At 41.6% G+C, this 24,272-nt stretch overlaps 1 protein-coding gene across 1 annotated transcript in view; it reads left to right on the top strand.

Annotated features, from left to right (window-relative positions):
• Nucleotides 1-24,272, top strand: part of gmds (GDP-mannose 4,6-dehydratase) — a 151,757-nt gene that overhangs the window by 1,212 nt on the left and 126,273 nt on the right. The window contains exons 2-4 of the mRNA XM_054602954.1: nt 7,593-7,637; nt 9,712-9,799; nt 11,426-11,535. Coding sequence (XP_054458929.1) covers nt 7,593-7,637; nt 9,712-9,799; nt 11,426-11,535 — 243 coding nt within the window. The remainder of the gene's footprint in view (nt 1-7,592; nt 7,638-9,711; nt 9,800-11,425; nt 11,536-24,272) is intronic.

Genomic DNA, 24,272 nt, shown 5'->3' with positions numbered 1-24,272 from the left:
TTCATACAGCATGCTCCTGATTATGCCCATGATATTACCCTTACTATCCCATTATGCTCTGGTTAAAATGAAAGGGAAATAATAATTTTCCAAGAAGAAATCCTTCATTCTCATATTATCTTTTATTGTGTGAAAGACCTGCTTTCACTTCAAGGAGGGGGGGCAGGTTAAACATTAGCCCCCTAAGTTCCTTCTCAAGCAGCTAAATGACACCAAATAGCTTGTCAACGAATAATTGTAGCATCTGCTGTCTACCAGGGTTGCAGTTGATAACTGAAAACTGAAAGGATGATGGGTCAGGTTTGCACGCTGATGGTAGCTATGTGTCTGCAAGCTGCTGAAGTCGGCTCAGGCCCGAACATAATGCTGCATAGCTTTTCTGATTCGTCAAAGTTCACTAGAATACAAGTTGCACACCTTCAGAATGCTTTAGCTTAACTCACAGACATATAGTTAGTCTAAATCTGGCAGCTGGACAAAATGCTTGCTGGGCATTTAATGTTAGGCACACTGGGAAAGATTACCTGGTTGGTTTTGCATCCCACCACACAGTAACTTTAGGCAGTTTGTAAGCCAACGCAACTGAGAAGTTTGTACCTTCAAGCAACACAAAGTCAATGCAGAGCAATGAATCCTTTTCCCCTTCGGGTGTGTCCGGGATATTTTGTGCTCTGTCTCTATTGCAGGGCTGAAGACCATCTTTTTTACATCGGTTGCACTATGGCGTCGCAATAATATTTTAAGCGTTACCATTTTTGTCAGTTCCCATACACATTGCTCATTTCTTAACAGATTTTTTTTCGAGTTAAATGAGGCCATTTGCCAAAGATGTGTCAGTAGGACGTTGGAGTCCAAGAAGTAGGCAATACAAGGGGCCAGTTATCTTTACTAGAAAGAGGATTCACTGCCAGTTTAAAGCACATTTGCATTGGTTTCACTTTACAGAACCAATGCAAATGTCAGGTATCCTGGTGCGACCTATGACAAGTAATTAGTAACACTTGACAAACTTATGTGACCTAAGTGTTTTTTTGGAACCTTGTTAATTAATATGAACACAAACACACCCACACACTTCCTAGGGTAAAAACCGTAGCTGCAAAAGGGTTGGGAAATCTTTGTGGACCAAGTGACCGACCGCAGCTCAATTTAAAAACAAGAAAACATTACATTACATTACAGTCATTTAGCAGACGCTTTTATCCAAAGCGACTTACAGGAAGTGTATTCAACATAGGTATTCAAGAGAACTACTAGTCACCAGAAGTCATAAGTGCATCTCCTTTCTTAAACAAGCATCTAAAAGCATAAACCAGAGCAAAAGTATAGTGCAGAAGCAAATTACTACGAAAACAATAATTGCAACAGACTAATACGAATACAATAAGTGCTACAAACTAATACGAATAGGATAAGTGCAGCGAACTGATACGAATACAATAAGTGCAACAAACTAATACGAATGCAATAAGTGCTACGAGGAAGGCTCAGGGTAGTACTTCTTGAAGAGGTGAGTTTTTTTTGTAATGTACTTAGTTTCTTTCTACATTGAATTGGTTTGTCTTTATTATTTATTTCTTGGGAAGTTTCCAGAGCAAAATGTTGTTTATCGGCCTTGTGAGCGCAGACATTGGCCGGTCATTGCATTTATCAACCCAATTAATCGGCCAACTGAGTAATCTATTGCTATTAGTAATCCAATTGCAAGGTGGTTTGATGGGAAAGTTGTCAGTTGACCCAGAATGCAACCCTGTCCTCCAATTTATCAGAGTTCTTGGAAAGTAATTGTCAACCTTTTTGTCAAGTTGCACTTCCCACAGCTCCTAGTCCCGTCACCCTCTTTAACAGCACACAAAGAATAACAGCGTTAATTCTTTTTTTTTAATGGCGCCGGTCATGGCGTTACCGTTGACTACCGAGAGCCCATGCAGGAGGCAAGCATGCAGGCATCTGGATAGACCATCTCAGAAGTCACTAGCCGGGGTGTCAGGGTCACAGTGATGCCATAAATCGGCTGGCTAACTACTGTTCATAAATTTCAGGGCAGCATGCTGCTCAGTCTGAACATTTTTGACTGCCGCCTCGGTGTGAGAGGGTTTTGAGTTATTGGAGACCACCTAAGTGCCAAGGCATCGCTGCAGAGCGGCGCAGGGGCTCTGGCCGATTGAGCTGTTTTGCGATCCGGGGTTATGAAGAGGACAGGTCCAGCCTCTGTGTTTCGACAGTAAAACTTTATTTTGGCTTTGAGGTTCACACGTCTCTCTACAGCTCATCTGGTTGGGAAAACATCGCCGCGCTGCGATACGACCTCTCGAGCTGTTTGACGCTCATCCTACAAGCCTCCTTTCTGTCAGCCCTTTTGTTGCCGTTGGGCTACCCTTCTCTCATTCCTCCCTCGCCCCATTTTAACTGACTTCTCTGTAAGCAGCACAGGATAGAATCTGAGCGAGTGCCAGCAATAATAATCGTAAAGCAAAGAATCCGTGCACGCATCTCCTCTGTCGCTCATAATGGCTGCTGATGGCTCCTTTAAGGCTGATTCCTCATCTGAATGAAGTCTAGTAACTTGCAGTTGGACAGGAGGAGATGTAAGCTCAGCTGCAGCGAACACATGGTTATGGATTTCAAATCCAGCTTTATGATTGCATACTGAACATTAAGTAAGTGAAGACATATTGATACCAGAAAACTGTCTTTATTTATTTTAGCGACATGCTTGAGTCCAGGGGAGAGATTCAGGCTGCTCAACAAATGTTCCTACTTACTGCTGTGTGTGTGTGTGTGTGTGTGTGTGTGTGTGTGTGTGTGTGTGTGTGTGTGTGTGTGTGTGTGTGTGTGTGTGTGTGTGTGTGTGTGTGTGTGTGTGTGTGTGTGTGTGTGTGTGTGTGTGTGTGTGTGTGTGTGTGTGTGTGTGCATGTTGTGCTGGTGTTTGTGTGTGTTGTGGTCTGTGATTACAGCGTCATTAAACCATATCAGGCCTAATTGCAGACCAGTGGCGTGCTTGGCAGCTTCTCCTTGCGGTCCAATAAAAGCACATTAAAGTGATGCATTTGTAGTTTACACACAACGATAGACGTATGTTCATCTATGGACTCGGTCTTTGCATAAATACACGCATGCAGGCACGAGATTTTTGGCACTAATGTTAGGCAGCTGATCTAACCCTAATTAGGTGTTAAAGGTCACAAAGCAGTTCTTGTAATACTCTTGGTACAGGACCCAATAGTTCACTGTTCGACCAGCAGGTGGTACTAAACTCACAGTGCATGGGTTTGGGCAAAAACCATCACATACTCCCTTGTTCTCTTCTCTTTGGCTGAAGGGATGACAGTAGCTGTGTTGATGGTCATCATGATTGAAGAGGTATTTGCTGTTCACTACATTGTACGTAACCATACGGCTCAGTGTGTACAATTATGTTCAAATGGCAAAAAAAATCACAACTTCTTGCTTCTCAAATGGTAAAATTAGCAATTATGTTTCTCTCCAATGATAGTAAACTGAATGTCTTTGGGTTTTGGACCAGTGGTTGGACAAAACCAAGCTATTTGATGTGTCAACTTGAGCTATCGGAAATTAAGTTTTCTCACCGGTATTTGACATTTTATCGACCAAATTATGTTTAATCCCGAAAATGATTGGCGGGTTAAAAGATAATAGAAAAAGGTTAGTTGCAGCCCTACACACGACATACAGCCAAGCTATCCATCCAAGTGAAAGTGACCCCATGACATCAGAGGATGAATGTTGCCAACATTTCGCAATGCTAAGAGATATATCATCATCAAATCGTTAACCGTTCCATTCATTAGGATAAGAATTAGCAGATGTCAGCTAATGCTCCTCCATCTTTGATGTCCCTTATGTTGTTTAGAACCTTTCTCCTGGGCTTTACATATGAACCACAATGCGTTTGCTGCGTTTGATATCGACAACTGTCAAGTGACAAAACATGGCACTTACTGTCACGTTGTTTTCTCTGATCAGTTCCTAATGTAAATCATCATTTTTCAGGTTTTTGTATTTTATGTTCCAGTGTGTTCCAAGGTAGAAAATGAGGTGAAAACATGTTTATATCTTGAACCCAAACATTGGTGCAACCTCTCTGATATAAATGCCTCTTCTCAGCGAAAGCACACAATAACGACGTGATAATGATGATAATGGTAATGTTGATTGGAGCTAATGATAGCACTCGGAGGTGGGGGTGGGGGGGGCAGTTCTGATGAGCCAACATTGTTAACATTTTTCAGACACATGGATCGATTTAATCTAACATCAACATGAGCTTTAGGTTTTCTCCCTTCTGTCCTTTCGGCGTTTCCTGATGCTTTGCTCTGTTTACCTTCTTGCTCCTTTTTGTTTTCTCAAGTTTTATGGAATGTTGTTCAAAGGCTTTTGTTTGATAATGGGATTTTTATAGTTCTCATGTTTGTTTGTTTTCCTAAAGGGGGACAGAAACATACACAATATGAAAACTATTTAGAACATATTGAAACGCACACAACGCTATGCATCCAAAGAGTTTGAACTTTTCACATTTCAGTCCTTTAAGTATTTTAAGATTATGATTTTAAAATAATTGAGCATGCATGGTGTCTGGAATTATATAGTATAGATGCATTTAACTATAGCCCCTTTTAAGTATAAAGAATTTTGAATCCTTGAACATAAAAACCAAAGTCTGTTAAGCATCAAATTTAAAATAATGATCAACACGGAGTTAACTCCTCTCTGTTTAATGTAACCCCTGCAGACAATCTCTGCTTCTGAAGACAACCTACAACATTCAGAGGAGAGAATCAGTAACTTTTAAGCCATATTCATTGTTTTGTACTTCAAGTGAAGTACCTCCTGTTGTTGAACCAGCCCTTTGCTTTTATTCAATCTAGCTGTAGAGTGGAGAGATCATATTGTGTCAAAGGCCAAAATCAGTCTTTGAGGAGTTTGTAGAATGACATTGACCTGGCGTGTGTGTGTGTGTGCGTGTGTGTGCGTGTGTGTGTGCGTGCGTGCGTGTGTGTGTGTGTGTCCAGCCGTCCAGCTCCCCATAACAGGAAACAGCGAGGTGAGGCCAGGGTTTACGGGCTAATACGGCCTCAAAGGAGCCTCTTGTTTTGAAACAGAGCTGCAGCTCTTCAGGCTTGTTTTCCATATTGGTCTGGCATGAAACGCTTTGACCCTGGCACAGGGGCAGGAAAACATGACACCGGCCGGAGCTTTGAACGCCGTGGGGACGGGCGATGGGGCTGACCGTGGCCGTCGAAACAGGTTGGGAATCGGTGCCAGCGACCGCACAACCTGGGAGCTCAACCTGCAGAACTGAAAATGATCTTAAAGAAACATTTAGAGAAACAAATTCGCATTCATAAAACACGAAAAACATATTCGCATTTAGAGGATTTTACTATCTATTTAGAAATGTCAAGCCCATTCAACTTTGTTTTAGGGCAAAAATCATTGACAAAGTGAAAAGTGTGTGAATCTAAAATAAAAAACTAAAACTAAAAAGTTTTGGCTTACAACTTCAGTGTGTTCAAGCAGCAGCCGTGAGGTCTGATTCAAGATATTAGGAGAGTATGCATTACCCAATTATGTTTTAATCTCCTTATCGCAATATTATTTGCGATACATAAACAGATATATAAAGTGCAGTCAGTTCTACCAGAAAGGAGTGAAAACTATATTAAATTGGCTAAATCATGCTTTAAATGGTGTGGAGGCCCCAACTACTTGAAAGTTCATACCTCAGTGGTTCAAGTTGCGTAAGAATACTCACACATGAGGAAGCGAGCAAATCCTCATCCTCATAATTCACTGATTTCAGATCCTTATCATTTCAGACAGGAGCGAAAGCCTTAAAACGGCTGCAGGGGAAAGCATCTTTCAGCACATGGGCTCTGATAAACCCACTGTACACTACCAGCAACGTGTCAAGGCTGTGTGTGTGTGTGTGTGCGTCCGTCCGTCATTCTTTTGTCTTCTGCCCCCTAGTGGCCATAAATCGGCTAATAGCGCTTTAATGCAACACAATGTGAACGTCACCTGACAATTAAAGTCTCTGCTGTTTCTTTTCAAACTACTACCTGAGTTTTTCCAGCATCTAGTTGTCTGTTGGGAAGGGGAAAGCTTCCACAGGCTAATTGCTTCACGTCAGTCTTTGCCCACCTGTACAGTTCTCTTCACCAGCAGCCATGTTCCTCTGCCCGATGCTGAGCACAGGCTCTTTGGGTCTCCTCCAACCTTTGGGCCCCCTAAAGCTTTTTCTCCTCTGCTGCCTGCCCTCCACCTTGACGGTTACCCCCAGACCTGGAGCGGACGCACGGGGTTGGCAGTGTGAGAGTGTGTGTCTGTGTGTGTGTGTGTGTGTGTGTGTGTGTGTGTGTGTGTGTGTGTGTGTGTGTGTGTGTGTGTGTCTGTGTGCGTGCGCACATATGTGAGGGGGATTGAGGGATGAATGCCATGACTAGTTCGGAATGTTCCAGAGTGTTCCAGAATGTGCGGTCGGAAAGTCTGAGCGGGGAAAAAAGACTAGGAGTAACATGGGTGAGGGGAACAAGACCTTATTGACAGGGTTCGCTCTCTCTCTCTCACACACACACACACACACACACACACACACACACACACACACACACACACACACACACACACACACACACACACACACACACGCATTGGTCCAAAGACGGCCAAAAGCTCCTGGTTCATGTTGATATTACACCTAATGATCCCAGGAGATCCAGTATTCAGCTACGGTGTGGACGTCTCAGTAGGGTGGTGGTCCAACACCATAAGACTTTACAACAATGTATCATGGATTGAACAATACACTGCAACAGCCAATTCAAGAATAATTGTATTTATAGACCATTTAGAGGTTTTCAAACGGCTTTCCTCTGAAAGGTTATATCTAAAACTTCCTGTTTACTACTACGTTTGGACATCTGTTGGTTTGATTTATGAATGATTCATGAATTGAAACAAATATGTATTGTACAGTAAAACGCTTCTCTTTCCTTGAAAACCCACACTGATGTTCACCCTTATTGTCTGTTGTCGCCCATCTCTAATATTTCCCTTTTTTTAAGCGGCGTTGTTTCTGTCATTGTGTACTTGTAGACCTCTAACACCTCACTGAACACATAAGGAACTTACATAAACAGAAGGAGCATTAGCCAGCTTGTACCAAACATTTCTTCTTCATTATAAATCTGCATCGGTAAAAAATATAATTAAAACTACTTACATCATTTTCTGATCATATTATTTGCATGAAAAGGTTTTGCATCTATCTAGAATCTTTTTAGCAGATGTATTCTTTTGAATTTGCAGACCTGTTCTCCAACTGTTATGTTATTTTACAATATGCAGTTATGACATTTGTTACAGTCCTGCCCGTTTGCAAATCAGTTTTTGGTTGCTCTACATAATGAGCCATGAAGTTTGGTTCTCTTTGGCCTAGAAAAGACTTCAAGAAAGTTTTGTGTCCTAAAGTGCGCAAATCATTTTTGATATCTTGAAATATATTTGCAATTCCATTTACAGGAGCTTATCTTATCTTAATTATTGTTGTCTTCTGTCTCTTCAGGATGGTTCCTACCTGGCTGAGTTCCTGCTCGCTAAAGGCTACGAGGTGAGAGAGAAATCCAGACTACGGACTAAACACTACCAAGAATTGGTCCTGTGAAAGCTCAGACACACTCACACTCACACACACAGAAACGAACGCAGACACTCGCCGATGCCAGCGAACACAGACACACGCAGAGCGACATTCCCCTCGATAAGCTCGGTCCAGCCACAGCACCGTGTGCGGGAGCTCCTGAGGGATCGTGACGTAACGTGGCCCCGTACACGGACTGACTCACACCTCACTCTGATAAGACCGCTGTGTGCTGCTTCAGGCCTGTTAACCCCCTCACCTTTTACCTCTGGGTCAAACCATTCACAGGGAAAGAGTTGTTATTACACGGCCGTACGAGTGAGGTCACCGACTCTCACCTGCTGCGCAACGTGTTTTTAGGAGCGAACAAAAGTCAACATCCTGTCGGTGGATGCAGAATTTAACAAGCTGTTGCTGCTCCGTAAGACTTTGCCGTCGGTCAGACACCCAGGAAACACGACGACACATTCAGCTCAACACACTTGCATAAACACAGGTGTTGCACCGGTGCACACTGTGTTTTCCCTGACAGTAGCTGCGTTACTTAGTTTCTCCTCAACGCACACCTTCGTCCCAGACTGCCTAGTCAGCTTCGCCATCTGCCGCCACAGCCGCAGAGACAGCGGAGGGGAAGAAGCGGGCTGGGTCCAGGCTGGTGATGCTGCATGTGGAGGGGTGGGGAGGGATGACATTAAAGAGGAGCACACACACACAGGCAGGAAGTGCACAGTGAATAAAGGAAGTGAGGTCAGGGCACAGCGTCCTCCCACTAATGGACTCCCCTTGGATCAGGTTCTGTTATCTTCCCTGAGCAGAGCTTCCGCACACATCCCACTCAGAACACGAAGTGCGGATCGCACATCACAGACAGCTTTAAAAACACAGTGAGACACAATATTGTTACATCAACTTGTTGCGATACAGAATACGCCGCTCGTGCAAAGATCTGTCAAAGAAAAACAATAGAGCAAACTAGGCCACTTCATCATGTTTGACATCTTGTCACATTTAAAGAAAAATACTATAATGTAAACCAATCAACTAAAATAAATGTATGAATTACATAGAAAACACACATAAATACAATACAGTAAACATGACAAACCAGAGACTGACTTGGAGACAAAAACCCTCAGTGGTGCCAGGCTGGTTCCACTGATTTTTATGGGTATATTATTATAATAGCTCTGTAATTTGTATCATGTTTACCTTCCATTTTTGGTGATCAAGTATGTGTTTTTGAAACTTTATGATATCGTAAACACACAGATTGTTGTCGAGAATGTAAACAAGTGCTGGTTTACACAACAGTACCTCAGAGGAGAAAATTGCTTAAAGTGGCCCTATATTTTCCCTTTTCTTTAGTGTGTTGTATATATTTTTGTACATGTAAAAGGTCCGTAGAGTGTAAAAGCTGAAGTCCATGCCTAAAAGGAGTTACCCTCCCCCTCAGAATCACTGCTCCTGAGCTGCCTGAAACGGCTCCATTGAATTCTCTCCTTCACTTCCATAACTTTATGAGGTCATAATGTTACGGAAGTGACTTAAAACTCCTTTCGGCTGGTTTGGCCCTCAAACAACAAAAGAGAGAGATGGAGCTGAAGCTCCGGAGGACGACTTTTTTGAAATGTGAAACGTTGACCAATCACAACAGAGCGGGCTAGCTGACCAATCAGAGCAGACTTTGCTTTCTGGAGGGAGGAGCAAGCGCTACAACGGAGCATTTCAGAGAGAGGGTGAGAAGAGGTGCTGCAGGACAGCCAGGAGGAGAAAAACAAGAAGGATTATGAGCATTAACGCATGTTAACATGTGGTAACTGTAACTTGAAATAAAAATATGCACCGGAAAATAGCATAGGACCTGTTTAAAGTTGAATAGTTCTCAGCTCCCTCAGTCTGAAAATGGCTGGCGTCCTGACGATTCTCCAGTTAGTATGTGTAAATGTGGGAGCGAAGCTGCTTCACAGTAAAAGCTACGACCATCAGTATTTTCTATCAGATATGATAAATATGGTGTTATAAACCCTGTCTGCTTTTCTCACAGGTTCATGGTATTCTGCGTCGCTCAAGCTCCTTCAACACGGGTCGCATCGAGCATCTTTACCAGAACCCGCAGACCCACACTGAAGGCAGTGAGTATCCTGATTACTACATAGACAGTATAAAGATGGACGACATGACAGCTCCTCAAAAGGGAAGCCAAAACATCTCTATCGCCCCCTACATTTTAGCTGATGGAATATGGGCCAAAATAAACAATACATAGTACACGTGAAATACATTTCTCCCCAAGATGGTTTCTGTCATTTTAGGTAGTTTTTAACCCATATGTTCAAGTGTTCATTTTTCAATCAAGCCATCTAGTCAGTTTTTTTCTTGCTCCGCTAATTGACGCATGCTTTTCAAGTTAAACATTTAAAGTGTACCCCAGATATGTCCAACTTCAGTTGAAAATGTCGGCATAGATTTTGTTACAAATTGTTGTCCTTTGAGCTAACTAACCTGGCTAACATCCTATAGCTATAACATGCCGACAAGCTGCCAAAACATAATTTCTGTTGCGCACCAAGCTCGGGAAGCCCTTTGGGGCGAACAAAACTCTATCACTGACCCAAATTAACCACAGAAGCCACCCTTTTAAAAAAAATCTAATCCATAGGGATTTATTAGCATTCCCAACAGCAGAGGCCTTTCTCTCTTCTGCTGACGGCACAGGAGCTTTTAAGCACTTTGTAACCCGGCCAGGTGCGCCTCATTGAGTAACGCAGCACACCTGGGCAGAGCTACAATAGAGGGGTAAAGAGACAACAGCACAGAGAACTCATACAGCCGTAACAGCCAGTACTTGACATAAATCGCTGTTTGGTCCAAAAGGATGCTGCATTCCAAACCGTAATCAATAAATAACAGATTTCACATTAACAGTAACAGTATGCTAACTGCTAGAAAAAATAAAAATTCTTATAAGGATGTCATGTGATGACCCCTCTCTCTGCTCCTCTAAACAGGAACACCAGGTTGTGTTTTTTTTTTACTTTGTTTACCGTTATGCTTTTCCTTAAACCCACCTCCTTCCCTCATGCACATCACACACCACTGACTTTACCAATTGGTCCTCTTGGAGTTTGGTCTGGTATTAAGCTGCTCTCCATGGGAGCGTTGTAACTGGAGCTGCAATGTTCAGGGTAACAGCAAATGAAAATACAGGGATGTTGTCCGCTCACATGCTCTTTGGCTGGGCTCAGTCTTACAGAACTTTTTGGGACGGAGTTAGATTATGCATTTGGGTACTAAAATCTAATTTGAGTGAGTTCACGTAAAGCAAGCTTCCTTTCTTACAGCAAGTAAGTCTAACAACGACTTGCAGATTAATTTAATGACACAGTCTGCGCTCCTCATGTCTTTATTTTGTTATATATTTTTACATTCAGACTTATTGAAAGGAACAAATCTTTTGCTATCGAGCTTTTCGGCAATTACAGTCCGGATTTTACTGCGATTTTACTGCGCCTGATATGACGCAGTGTCTTCCCATCTCTTCAGCCTACTTGGGGTTAGGTTCTGTTCTGGTGATTTATATATTGACATAATACACCAGAACAGAGTTGACTTATCTCCAGAATCAGTAGGCTGTGAGCTAACTTTTATCAATGCGACATCAGATTTTCAGATCTGGCTGATGATTGAATATGTGAAGGACCGAGGAGGTTTGAATTACTGTAAGTGCCTCATTATGTGTGTGTCCCCGTTTTTGATAGACATGAAGCTGCATTATGGCGATCTGACTGACAGCACGTGCCTGGTGAAGATCATCAACCAGGTGAAGCCGACAGAGATCTACAACCTGGGCGCTCAGAGTCATGTCAAGGTAGGGTGACACCGCAAACACACCTCCAGCACGCTCATCTTTAAGTCTCTGCAGCTCACTGTGTTTCTCCAAATGAAGGACCATTCTCTGTTCACCTCTTCTTGCTTCTCATTCACTGGAATCACAGCCCTGTACATGGGTTTGGTTTGACGAGCCAGCCAGTGTAAAAGAGCTGATAGAATAATGAACGAGATTGATTGACAAAGTCAAACTGGTTTCTGTTTTGTGCCACGAAACACTTGCCTCGTCACACATTTCCAGTGAAATCTGAACCAATGACTCACAATGTCAGACGGTGGTAGAGGTTGCCAAGCATGTTGTTGATGATCTGATTCGATTGATCTGTACTGCAGCACAGTAAACTGTTTATTTTTGTTTTATGTAGATTATCAACACATGATAATGGATTTTTCTGCATGGGCTGTGAGATTTGGTTATTTACTTACTTGGGACGGAGATTCATGTGTGTTATGCTAGTTGTAACCTCAAGCGGCTAGCCTCAAGCATAGATGAGGAGCAGGCTACGGAGGTCTGGTGTGCTCACTTTTTCTCTAACTACACACTCCAAATCTTTCAAAGAGTTTTTCAAAGTTTAAGACTTTGATTTGTTAAGTCCAGCTTTCATAGAACTTTAGGAAGCATTACCTAGGACGTCAAACAACTTTCACATCCATTTCAAGTTTATTCTCATAGCATAATTAACACGAGTTGTAGCCAGTGACTGCAAGGAACGCATTTTGTTCCAAAAACTGTTGCTTTGTCAGCAGTAATTTAAGGTATGCAAGAATTGGAAATAATGGGCTCAAAAACACGAGTAGCGCCTTCACCACCATAAGTCTCTGACAATTGCTTTTCTCTTTCCTGACTTTGTTTTTCACTAAAGCATCTAGTAAATGTGAAAATCTTCTCGTCTATGAAAGTCATCATTTGTCAAGTCAATTTGAAGCTTAGTGGATACCAGTCTCTCCCCAAATATAGTTCCCTGTGTTTGAATACATTTGTGTATATATCAGCACTGACTGCTGCTGTGAATGGTTAACAGCCGATGATGTCAAAAAAGGGACTCTCAGTTCTGGGAAGTGAGCCGCTGGTGCTGATGGGACAGGAAGTAATGTTTTCTTAGATGGGTCAGTCTGTGCCACAATGTCCCTTTTGTCTCAGAGCTCCGCGGTGATCCCAGGAGATCCGTCGGCGCCACCCCCTCCCACCCACCACCAAGGGGATCTGACACACAGTCTCCAGGCAGCACTGATTCTCCTCCACCATAGCGGTTTGGGTGGGATACAGAGCCAAGAGCTTCGTCAGATCAGAGATAATAAGGCCATTTGTACCAAATTGGTACCATTTCATCATTCAGCTCAAATTAGCGGGGAAATTCAGCAGCACAAAGACAGAATTAAGTGCAGGAACATAGAACGAGGGTCCAAAGAAAATAAGACGAATAATTATAATGATATAAAATGAAAATAAGAAAAATAGAAACTACAAAAGAGCTATAGGACTCAAAATGACAGTGCAAGCAGTGTAGTCTTGGATTGAAACTATTATTGCATTATCGTCTCAATTGAAGTGTGACAAAGAATGAAAAAAAGAGGAAGGAAGACAGACAGATTGTAATAGGAGAGAGTGGGAGAAAAGGGAGGAGAACGATGACTCCTCTATCCACATCCTTTTTGTGGTCGGAGGCCGTGACTCTGCTCCCACCTCCCACATGGTGGATCATCCTCAGGCCACACACACACTCTGAGTGACATAAAATCCCTGTACCTGTACGTGGTTCCCCTGTGTTTATTTGTTTCCACACCAATAAACCCCTGCTCTGCTTGCTCCTCGCCACATGCTGCCCGCTCTGAACAGCTGAGCCGGCTGTATTACTGGCAGCAGTGGTGTGGAGCAATTTCCAGTCTGTCCCACCACAGAGGAAAAGAACACTCACGCCGGCTACTCGGCATCTTTCTCTTCCTTCCCGGCTCCCACCGTCTTACAGGGAATCCCTTCTGAATGGTTTGAGTTGAGGCATCGGTTTGTGACAGGGCGTCTGTCTCTGTGTGTGGGTGCCGGTTTCCGCTGCAGAGAGTCATCACTGAGAACAGAGTGAAGGTTATTTTCTAATGCTGCAGGGGCGGAGGTGGACAGGGAATAGTGGACGGACGCCGGAGGGCCAGAAAGGCAGCCAGCTGCAGCATCAAAAGAGCAGCACACCAACATAACAGAAGGGATATTATGTATTTTCTATGTGACTGCAACAATAGAAGAGTTGAGCAGTTTGATCTTCCTTTCCTAATATGTTATCATAAGCCACAGGAAATATGGCCAAAAGACTTTGTAAAAGACAGTTTTTCATTTATGATTTTCTTGTGGATTGTTTAAAATAGTGTAAGCAATGGGGATGGATTGTATCCAGTTGGCGTCATCCAACGAGGGATTGAGTTAGTTCTTAAGAGCCCTGAAGGTTAATTGTACAAACGGTGAACTACTCTACTGTTTGCAAACTTTCCGATGCAAGAGAGGGAAAGTCTGAAGCCACACCATTTACTTCACTTTACCTCACAAATGTTAACCGTGTTCGCCATTTTATTTTACCGTGATAGCATTTACTGATTTATTAATAAACAAGGAGTACAGATGAGGCTGATGACAAAGTCAGTTTGGCAAATATCTGTTAATAAATCAAGGCAAAGTTCAGATCTGCTGGTGTCTGAGGATCACTGAAGTTATCCTGTGAGCACCTCAGATATCTGAACCAATCCATCAGTACGCTGTTGACACATTTCATCTACAATCAAAACTTTCAACCTTATGGTGGAGCTTGTAGTCAGTAGGCCGATATTGAAGCTGCAATATCCACATACATTCTTATTTCTATCTACAGTGGGGAGAACTTTTTCTTCCTAGAATCTGTCCTCTCAGGCAGCGTTTTCCTCCAGGCTATGTGTCGCTCCAGCTAATCTTCTGCGAATTACCATTTTATAAAGTAATTTCTTATCGAATACCTAAAACTAACCGTTTTGTCTAGCAGCGTTACTTAGCATGGTAGGAAGCACCATGGTTACCTAAAAGAAAAAAGTTTGTCCCTCCCAGTTTGCTCTGCACTGTGTATAAACCACTCTGTTTTCACGGTTCATTCAGAACTTCTTCTGGTATGGAACTTTCAGGAATGCAATTTTGAGTGACAGTTTTGAAGTCAGTTGGGACTCAAGTAGTAGTGCAGGTAATGTGTGTCGTTTTGGGGTTTTAATGACTAAAACCTTCACTTTGTGTTGGGATGCTAAAATGAGAAACACCACAAACGTACAGTATGGACACATCTGACAGTATGGATACATCTAAACCAAATATTTTGGAAGAAGCGATCATTTAATATGCACGAACAATGGCCCGTGATATGGGGAAGTGTTTACATGCTGCTCTCAGTAATCTGTTCTGCATCTGAGGGTCCAACACGACCCCATTGTGTTCTCCCACTGAAGCGCTTGGCAGGAAAGCCGGCAAACAAAACCCCCTCAACGCCGCTCTCTCCCCGGACGAGTTCTCCCACCTGCAGCTGTCACAGCAGACACACAGGCACACATGACTCTGAGAATGGGGGGGAGGAGGAGACAGAGAAGTTGGAAAGAGTGCTGGGAGATGAGACGGTTACAGTTGTCGGTTTCCACTTTATTGTTTTTGATGGCTTCTGAAGACAAAAGTGCAGATTGCATCCGGGAGTCAGACTTCCTACATCTATATCCTGCATTATCCATATCCGAACTCCTCCTCAGGAGGACTTATCATCCTATTATCTTCTTGCAGCTCTCTCTCTCTCTCTCTCTCTCTCTCTCTCTCTCTCTCTCTCTCTCTCTCTCTCTCTCTGCTACCCTTTGGTCTCTTCCCCCATCCGGGTTTGTAGAATCTCCCACGCCAGAGACACACACACACACACACACACACACACAGGATTTAACACGCCTGTTTCCCCACAAAGCTCTGCACTTTTAACTCGCTGTGTTGATGCGTTTACAGGCCTGAAGCGTCCATTGTGCAGCCTGCCAGCAGTTTACTCTGACACTCTGGCGGTAACACCACTGCTTACTACAGTTTGTGGGCAAGTTATGCAATCCTTGTAACTTGTTAGTAATGTGATTCAGTTGTTTTGACTCTTTGTTTGTCATCCAGTATGTGTGTTATGTGTGGGTAGGGAATTGTGTAGTGTGTTTAGATGCACAATTCCCTGCCTTATTAGACCACTAACTGTTGAAGATACTTTTTATCCACACACACTTGCCAATTCTGCTTAAAAAAAAAAAAGCATAACTTTTTCTTCCAGTGCTTGGGTTTGGATTATTTATCTGAGGCTCTTAAAACTCTATTTGAAAAAGGTAAAAAAAATGTCCATATCATGTTAGCAACAATAAATCCCACATTTTCTTGCTTATTAGACAAATTTAATAAGACATTGGATTATGTAAGAAATTCACTGTCAGAAAGTTTAAAACAAGACATGAAGAGTTAACATTGTTATGGAAAATGTGTTCACTTTTGCCTTTAGGCTAATAAAAAGAAGCTGTTTTTGGTAGTTCTTGAAAAGTTGACATTTTGGGAAGACATGGATTTCACAGGACGGGGAACATAGTTGTACAAATGCCAATTATCCTATTTGTTACACTAATAAAACGCTTTAAAACCCCATCAGATTACCTCAAAACTGCATTGTCTCAGAGCTTCAGTCAAGACGTTTCTGTAGTCATAAAAATCTGACATATTGGAGAAACATGGCTTTCACAGTTCGGTACCAAACATGTTGTAATATAAACACCAGATCCCCTGCTTCTTAGGAAGAAAATAACATTTAAAGCTCTTATCTCAAGAACACATTGTTGCGAAGCTAGTTCATGAAAAGCCGACATTTCGGAGGAATATGGTTCAAATCAGCAAAAAAACAAAGCTATCTCTATATTATCTCTGTCATAGTTTAGTCATAGTCAGAGACTGTGATAATCATTTTGTGAAATGCAATGCTCCAGCTTCGCAGCCCAGAAAAAAAAAATCTCAAAAAAGCATTGTCAAAATGTATAGAAATGCTGGACATGATGTAATGTAAATGACTCTTTTGAGGGGAACAGTTTTCATAGGACAACAATTTGGGAAATTCCAATTCTTAATTTTCCTGATTTTTGGGCTAAAAAAAACCATTTAGATTATCTCTAAAAGTTCATTGACACAAACCAGATTATTCCTAAATTTTGGAGAAACCTGGTTTTCCCAGGACGGCGTCGAACCTCTCAGTGAATGATGAGCGGTCTCGTCTCTGCATCAGCCCATCGGCCCGGTTTACTCACTCTGTGATTGGTGTTTATACTACTCCCGGCCAATCAGCCCTCTGTGGCACGCTTGCTGCGGTTGTGTGAATCTCGCTGGGATAAAGACTCGCCTGAAACCAAATTAGCGCATTCCCCACCAAACTATGTGTTTTCAGTCTCTTAGGACTCATTAGTTGCATGTGTGCGGTTTGCGTGTATTTAAGGTGCCATGTTTTCCATTGTTTTAAAATTGCCTTTCAGGATCCTGGTGGTTTTTTGGCCAAATGGAGTTGCATTATAATCTCTGAGTCCACATTTTCTCATGCGTCCTGCCTATTGAATTAGCAGAAACAGGGCCGTGATGCGTTGGTGGCCTGGTAGTCAGCGGTGAGAATAGCTCCCAGAGCAGGCCAATCCCTGTTTTGAAAGGTTAGGCCTTCATACGCGGCAGCCTGCCTGGCCTGGATTGAAAGTGAACTTTAGCTTAAGAATAGCCAGTTATGTGCCAAGAGAAACAAGTCTGCACTTTCCCCGTTCAGAGTCAGGGAATGTTTTGTGGCTTGTGTTTTTTGGGTCATATTCGTTGCTCCACTCATGAGTCAGTTCTTTTTCTGTTTTCCAGCAAAGTTGTAACACATGGAAACATGCAGTTTGGGAAAGGAGGAGGAGGGGTGGGGGGTGGGGTGGGGGGATTTTTGAGGTTTGTTAAGTAAATACACTGAGTCAATAAATAGTATCACAAAGCTAAATATGATTGCATCTAAGTCTGTATCTTAAATCAAACCCCAAATATTCCAGATCAACTGTCTTGTTCGTTTGACACACAGAAGCCAAAGTAAACAGTGCAGATGTAGTTTCACCTGTGAGTCATAGATGGCAGCAGTGAGCCGCCATGTGACGACTCCCCCGACGGTTTCAGTCAGGACCTCCGTCAGGTATTCAACAGCAGTCAGGTCAGGGGAATAAAATGAACTCAGTTGGGATTTTAACAACTTTATTATAATTAATCAATCACAAAAACATAATCATTAGCAAAGTCAACTCAAATAATCCAGGAATTTCAATCTAAATGCTTTAAAAATTGATATATTAGTCAATCATCAACGGTAATATATATATATATAAATATATATATATATATATATATATATATATTCTGATTCCAGCTTCTGAAGTCAGAGATTTTGCTCCTTTTTCGCTTTTTATGCAGACGGTATGATTATTTCAGGATTGTGGACTTGGTTGGACGAAACAAGATATTCAAAAACGTCACCTTTTGGAACTTGCGATAAAAATGTAATTGTGACATTTTAAAGATAAAATGTTATAGTAGTTTATTATTTGATAAACAACTGACAGATAAATTGCTAAGAAAAAACAATCCTTACTTAACGTCATAAAAAATGTCTGACGAGTCAAAATAATTAGCTGATAAATTGATGAATAGTTTGACAGAAATTCAATTTTGATGACATCATTTTTCCTTATTAAATAACTTTTGTCTGCTTCCAGACGTGTGTGGATTTGCAAACAAATTGTGTTACATCATATGACAATAAATATATTATTGGTTTTGGAGTTATATTTGCCACATTTGGCTCTAGAAAACCTACATTTACAATTTTCCTGACATTTTAAAGACAGGAAAAAGTCTGTATGAGGCCCTCTGCAGGTCAGTCCTTCTCATCACAGCTCCTCCATGGATTAGAGGGAGGCATCTTTCAGGGTTAAAGGCGACAAGCGTGTGCCCAATTTTTTGTTTTTGTTTCAGTCAAATAAGTAAAAAGAAGAGGAATAAAAGATTGTAAGGTTAGACAGGAATGAGATACTAAATGGTAAAATGGTGCCACTGAGGAAACTTTTGTTGTGTTTTGGTTGTTATCACCGTTTTCCTTATCTGCTACACCATCCGTCAGTCTCTTCCCCTCACTCTCCTCCTCTAGCGTTCTTCCTCCCTCCTCCTGCCTGTCCTACCTCTGCGGTTAGTGACTGACAGTAGCCCGTAGCGTGGTCGTCGGTACGATAACTCGCCACAACAAACACATAAAGCTGGGATGGTGTGTTTAATTAGTGTGGGGTAGTTGTTAAGAGGGGTGAGCTGTGGTGAGAAGACGGTAACCAGGGATTACACTAAATATTTATCAAAGTCATCAATCTTCCTGTTGCCATGTCCTCCACTGAGACATTTGGCAATAATAATCATCTTCATAGCGCCGTACAGGATGTTCTGTAATGATTTATGTGGAGCTCTGCTGGTTCTGTGATCAGTGAACAAGGCATGCCATGACATTCTCCATCAGCTAACTCCAAGTAATCTGCCTTCTGTGTGAATGTTCTGCATGAAAATACTTTCCCCCCTTGATAATTAACCTATAATTAGCATCTAAGTTTAGTGGTATTTAGCTCATTATTAAATCTGTACATATCTATGTCTATATCTAAGCACTATATCTTTTCGATTGCCAGAAGCAAGGTTTGAACCACCACGAACAGCAACACATTTTCATGAACCGGAAACTTTTGGACTAACAGAACACACAATTTGTTTAAAAGATATGATGCATAACAAAATGTGTAATGCAGCACGTATGCTTTAAAACTAATTTCATTAAGTTAACTCGTATTTTATCATTTACTCAATATCACGTTAACATGTCTAGTTATCAAATTCAGAACATAAATACATTTGTATACAAGTGTCTCTTAAATGAGTTGTACTGTCTTCATTCTCATTAGAATGAAATCAATGTATTCCATGAAGGTACAGTCGCTGATTAATGAATTTGGCACTGATGATCCTGGTTCAACAGTACAGCAAAAATGGCAATTAGGCACCGGGTTTCACCAAGAATCAGACTTAAAACTGCAGTACAAGTAAAAAAAAAACAAAAAACCCAAAATTCTGCTTAACCAGCAACTCTTTTCAAGAGGCCTATAACTCAACAGTTCTGTTAAAGGAATACTTCACTCACAAAATTACTATTTATTTCTAGTACCCACCCTGTGTTACCTTGAAGCTAATTTTGCATTCTAGCAGACCTGCACGGTGATCTAGGAGTAAAGAAAGGAAGATGAGTCTCGATTAATTGATGGAAAGCACGTTGAACAACAGCACAACTATATGAAAACATCTGCTTACCATCTCTCGCGCAACTCATGCAGTATCATCCAAGTCTCATTTACCCTTACGCTCACTACTTCCCAGACACATGCATCTTCTCGCCTAGCCTAGCCACGAGACGGTTTATGTGCTCGATTTTTTTTGAAAAGTACGTTTCCAGCCTAAATGCAGGTTTTTGGGAAGATGTGAAATGTGGGAAATACTCCTTTTTAAGTTGACTCAGCAAGTTTTAACTTGCAACCAAACAAAGTGAACAAGAGAGATATTTGACACTACTTCAGTAAACACCACCACTTTAAGATACTCTTATTTTATGTTCAAACAACGTAATACTTTTCACAGAGACTATCCTTCAGGCCGAAACAACAAACCAAACTTCTACGCTGAGAACTGGAAATACTTCTGTGTGTGTCATTTGAATTACTCTTTCATCATGTAACAAGCTCAGATCCTTAACAGATTTTGGAAGAATATTTGACAATATCTCACCCAATCTTTCCTCAGAGGACTGCTGTATCCAATGTTTTGTTTATATCATTGGTTAACAGGTAATTTAGCAAGGTACATGCTAATACGCAGCAAAACGGTTGTCTTTTGTGACATGTAGTTGCTTTTCAGGAGATTGTGACTGTTTGTGAAAAATTCACTTTAACTGAATAGCTTATCACAGATATTTCCCACTTCTTCATAGGTAGCCTTTGATATTAAAATGAGCACATCTGTCATAGGTTCAAATGTTTGCCATATGATTTCAGTTTATTTCTATCATTTGTATGATTTAGATATTCTCTAAAGTACTTAATACAGCCAGTCACTGTGGAGTTTGGTTTTCTTATTGACATTGTGGCTTCACTGATGGCCTCTTATGCTTCAGCTGCAGCTGTAATGCTGAGGCAACTGCACCCAAAGGTGACTTATATCTACAGTGTGTATGTTGCGAGTAGCCTCCCTACACATGCTGTGTGCTATTTGTTTCAAATTAGCATCAGTTGTCAGTTAGCGGGAAAGGGAGAGTAAATCACACGCGGTGAACAAACTGTTCACTGTAAATGAGTTTACACAATGAACACAAAGGCAGCTCAGTTGACAAAGAGATTTGGTGTTTCTCTCCAGTGTGCGTACATAGTGATGTTTGCATAGACTATATATTGTGTGTACAAAGGGATTTTTGTGAGCACACTCACTACCTGTAAACACACACACAAGCAGAAAGGCTTAGTGAAGAAGATGTGTGAAGAAATCCGTGCAGCTACTCAGTCCGTTTTCACTTGTTTGTATCAAGCAGGGGCTGCCGAACTGCACCTAGACTTTATTATTATTATTTCATAAAGACAATCAGTCATAATATCTCCTGTCATCAGCACGGCCTCTTAATTACACCGTATCCCCAAACACCCACACTTGGCGCTGACACACAGTGAAAAGATGCAGCCTCGTTCAATCCTTCCATAAGTGACATAAGCTCATTACTCACGGTAAACATTGTTGCTAATCTGTGAACACAAGTCCTGACTGCTGCTGCCCACTCTCCGCCGTGTGCTCACACCCTCGTAAATACAACACACACACACGCACACACACACACACACACTCACTTCCCCTGGTAATTGCATGTTTGTGTAATAGAGCCGTTTGTTTGCAGTGTTTCTCCAGAGCGTGGCCTACAGTCAGATCCCGGTCTATTGTTTCTGTTTCAAAAATAAAAATTCTGAAGAAAAATCCAATTTAGAGATGAAAGGCAGGGCCCCTAAAAGGGGTGGCGTAGTTGTTATTTCAAAATGTGTAAATTGCCTTTTTAAAAGTGTCATCATCGGTAATCGGTCCAAAAGGCACCGTTGCCTCTGTTATTTTGGTTAAAGGCGTGGGTGGGTGTACTCCGTGTTCTCCGCATAGAAGCGTGTCTGTTGGGTAATCTGAGGATTGCAATCTATTTACAAAAGCCTGCCGTAATGAGCTATGATCTCACTTGTTTGGATCACATCATGGAATGAGGATCGGGGGAACAAAAACAAGAACAGGAGAGGCAGAGTTTGAATGGAGGGCAGTGATGAGTTACGACATTAGATCCTAATCTAGACCAGTGTAATTGTTTTAACTCTTTTGACTCTATGAAGGTTTTTATTATGCAGTGTGGAATTTATTTTTTATCTGTAGCTCCTTTGTGCACGGAGGCTGCTGCCTTTGCATGTGTGCTTTTTAATTGAAGCTTTAAATCAGGCTGTCATACCTGTATGAAGGGTTGGGCCACTCTTACCTTGTCTGCTGTCAGCAAAACAAACAGGCCTTTATTCTCCGAAAGAGAGAGAGTGGGATGTTCAGGTACAATAAACATCAAGTGCAGCTGCTCAATGGCATATCCATCAACAGTGACAGTAGTAAGACATGTACTCCCTTTGCATTGCTTTGATTTGACTCCAACCATTTTAAAATACTATAATTGAATAGCCATCTCAGATCTTCTCTGTTCAGTCAGGCTGCGTGTTTGAATGGCTGATCAAAACCTCTCCCTTTTATTCTTAGAAGTCATCAATTGTATTCCTCCATGAATCACCTGTAGTGGCCCACAGTAGACGTATTTGCTCCTAATCATCAGTCCATGTTTTGGTTTCTCATATTTATTTATTTTTGATGTAACTTTTGCAACATTATTTCCCTTTCAACATCATAATATCTACACTTAAACTCAATTAATTGGTTCTTTTACAATTTCATTATAGCAATAATGGTAGCTTTTATTCATATAACACCTGTTTAACAACGATAGTAACAGCTTGCAAGGCCTAAAGGGTTAAAGCATTGACAATGTAACACTTTATCCATTCAATTTGCACATAAATACACTGAATGACAGGCTTTGGTTGACATTAAGTGGTTTCCATATTTTTAAGTGCCAAGTCTGATATATTGCAGCTGAACGCATTTTGCAAGTCAAAAAAAATCCCAGTTACAATTCTGATATGACATGCAGCATAAGGTCTCTGGCCCACAGTGGGCAAGTTCATCACAAAGGTGCTGCATGACAGTCGAGTAATTCCACACCAAACTGGGGAAAACATTTATTTCTGGAGCTGTCTTTATGCATGTGGACATTGTCATGTCGAAACGGAAAAGGGACAGACATAATATTTACCGCCGCAGCTTACTATTATTTTCATTATCCATTATGCTGCTGACTATTCCATCTAGAATAATCTATTAATCATTTGGTCTTTAAAATGTCAGAAAATAGTGAAAAATGGGTCCATAGATGTCTTTAAATGTCTTGTTTTGACAGTTTAAAACCTTAAGACATTTAGTTTGATAGGATATTTGAGAAGCTGAAAATGACTAAAAAGGGATTAATCCATCATCAAAATAGTCATTTTTCTGTCAATTGATTAATCTACGAATCGTTGCAACTCTAATACACTGAGAGCATACTATTAAATATCGTTTGAAATACCATTATATGCTGTAGCATTAAGATTTGTCAGGCTTATCCCAAACCACGAAAAACAGTCCCAGACCAAATGTACAGAAATGTATACAGCCAAGAATGTCCACATACTTCTTATTCTACTAACGGGTTGTGAGAAAAAGAATATGAACAATGATTAAAATGTGTATTTTAGCGTTTACGAATGAGACATCATGCCCCTCTCTATGTCAGCTTTGTTGACCTTTTTCTTCAGGTCGCACACATATACCGGCAGCTTCTGTCCAGCAGTTTGGTGCCAAACGTATGAGTGGCACATTGCAAAAAAGATCATTAATCAAACTATCCGCACTGTTTCCCTCTGTCTTCCTGTTCTCACTTTTTCCATCTTGGTGATGTTGGGAAATTTAGTGGAAGGTTTAGATGGACCGGTGTATCAGGATCTGTCAGAGGTGTAAATATCATCTGTAAGAGTGTCGCTCCTCGGCCTCAGGCTGCTGTGGGATCGCAGTTCAGATCATGATTACTCCTCTTTATTATCATCTTTAGTGCCGGTATCGACAGCAGTGTGACGAGAAGCGTCCTCTGCGGTGTGAGAAGCTGCAAAGTGTGATCAATGGCTCCTGCTCTATTTGGAAGCGCTGATTCTGTCACTGAGAAGAATGGTTTACAGTTTTCCCCTGCACCATCAATCATCGCCGCTGGCGTCTGGCGGGGCAGGTTAGGCGGACGGACGGACGGGGAGAGGCTGATGGACATGTGAGGCAGACGAGCAATGAGCTGTCAGGAGGAGGCCGACTTCCAACTGTTGACTTAAAGCTTGTAACCTCTCGGCCTCCCCAGCTCATCCTGCAGACAGATTCCTGTATTTGTTTTTGTTTGAATCCAACCTGGTTTCAACATAATTATGGCATCAATCAGT

This window comes from Anoplopoma fimbria, chromosome 8 (genome assembly GCF_027596085.1).
Source record: "Anoplopoma fimbria isolate UVic2021 breed Golden Eagle Sablefish chromosome 8, Afim_UVic_2022, whole genome shotgun sequence".
Taxonomy (NCBI): Eukaryota; Metazoa; Chordata; class Actinopteri; order Perciformes; family Anoplopomatidae; genus Anoplopoma; species Anoplopoma fimbria.
The sequence above is the reverse complement of the archived record's forward strand: the minus strand, read 5'-3'. Positions and strand labels throughout refer to the sequence as shown.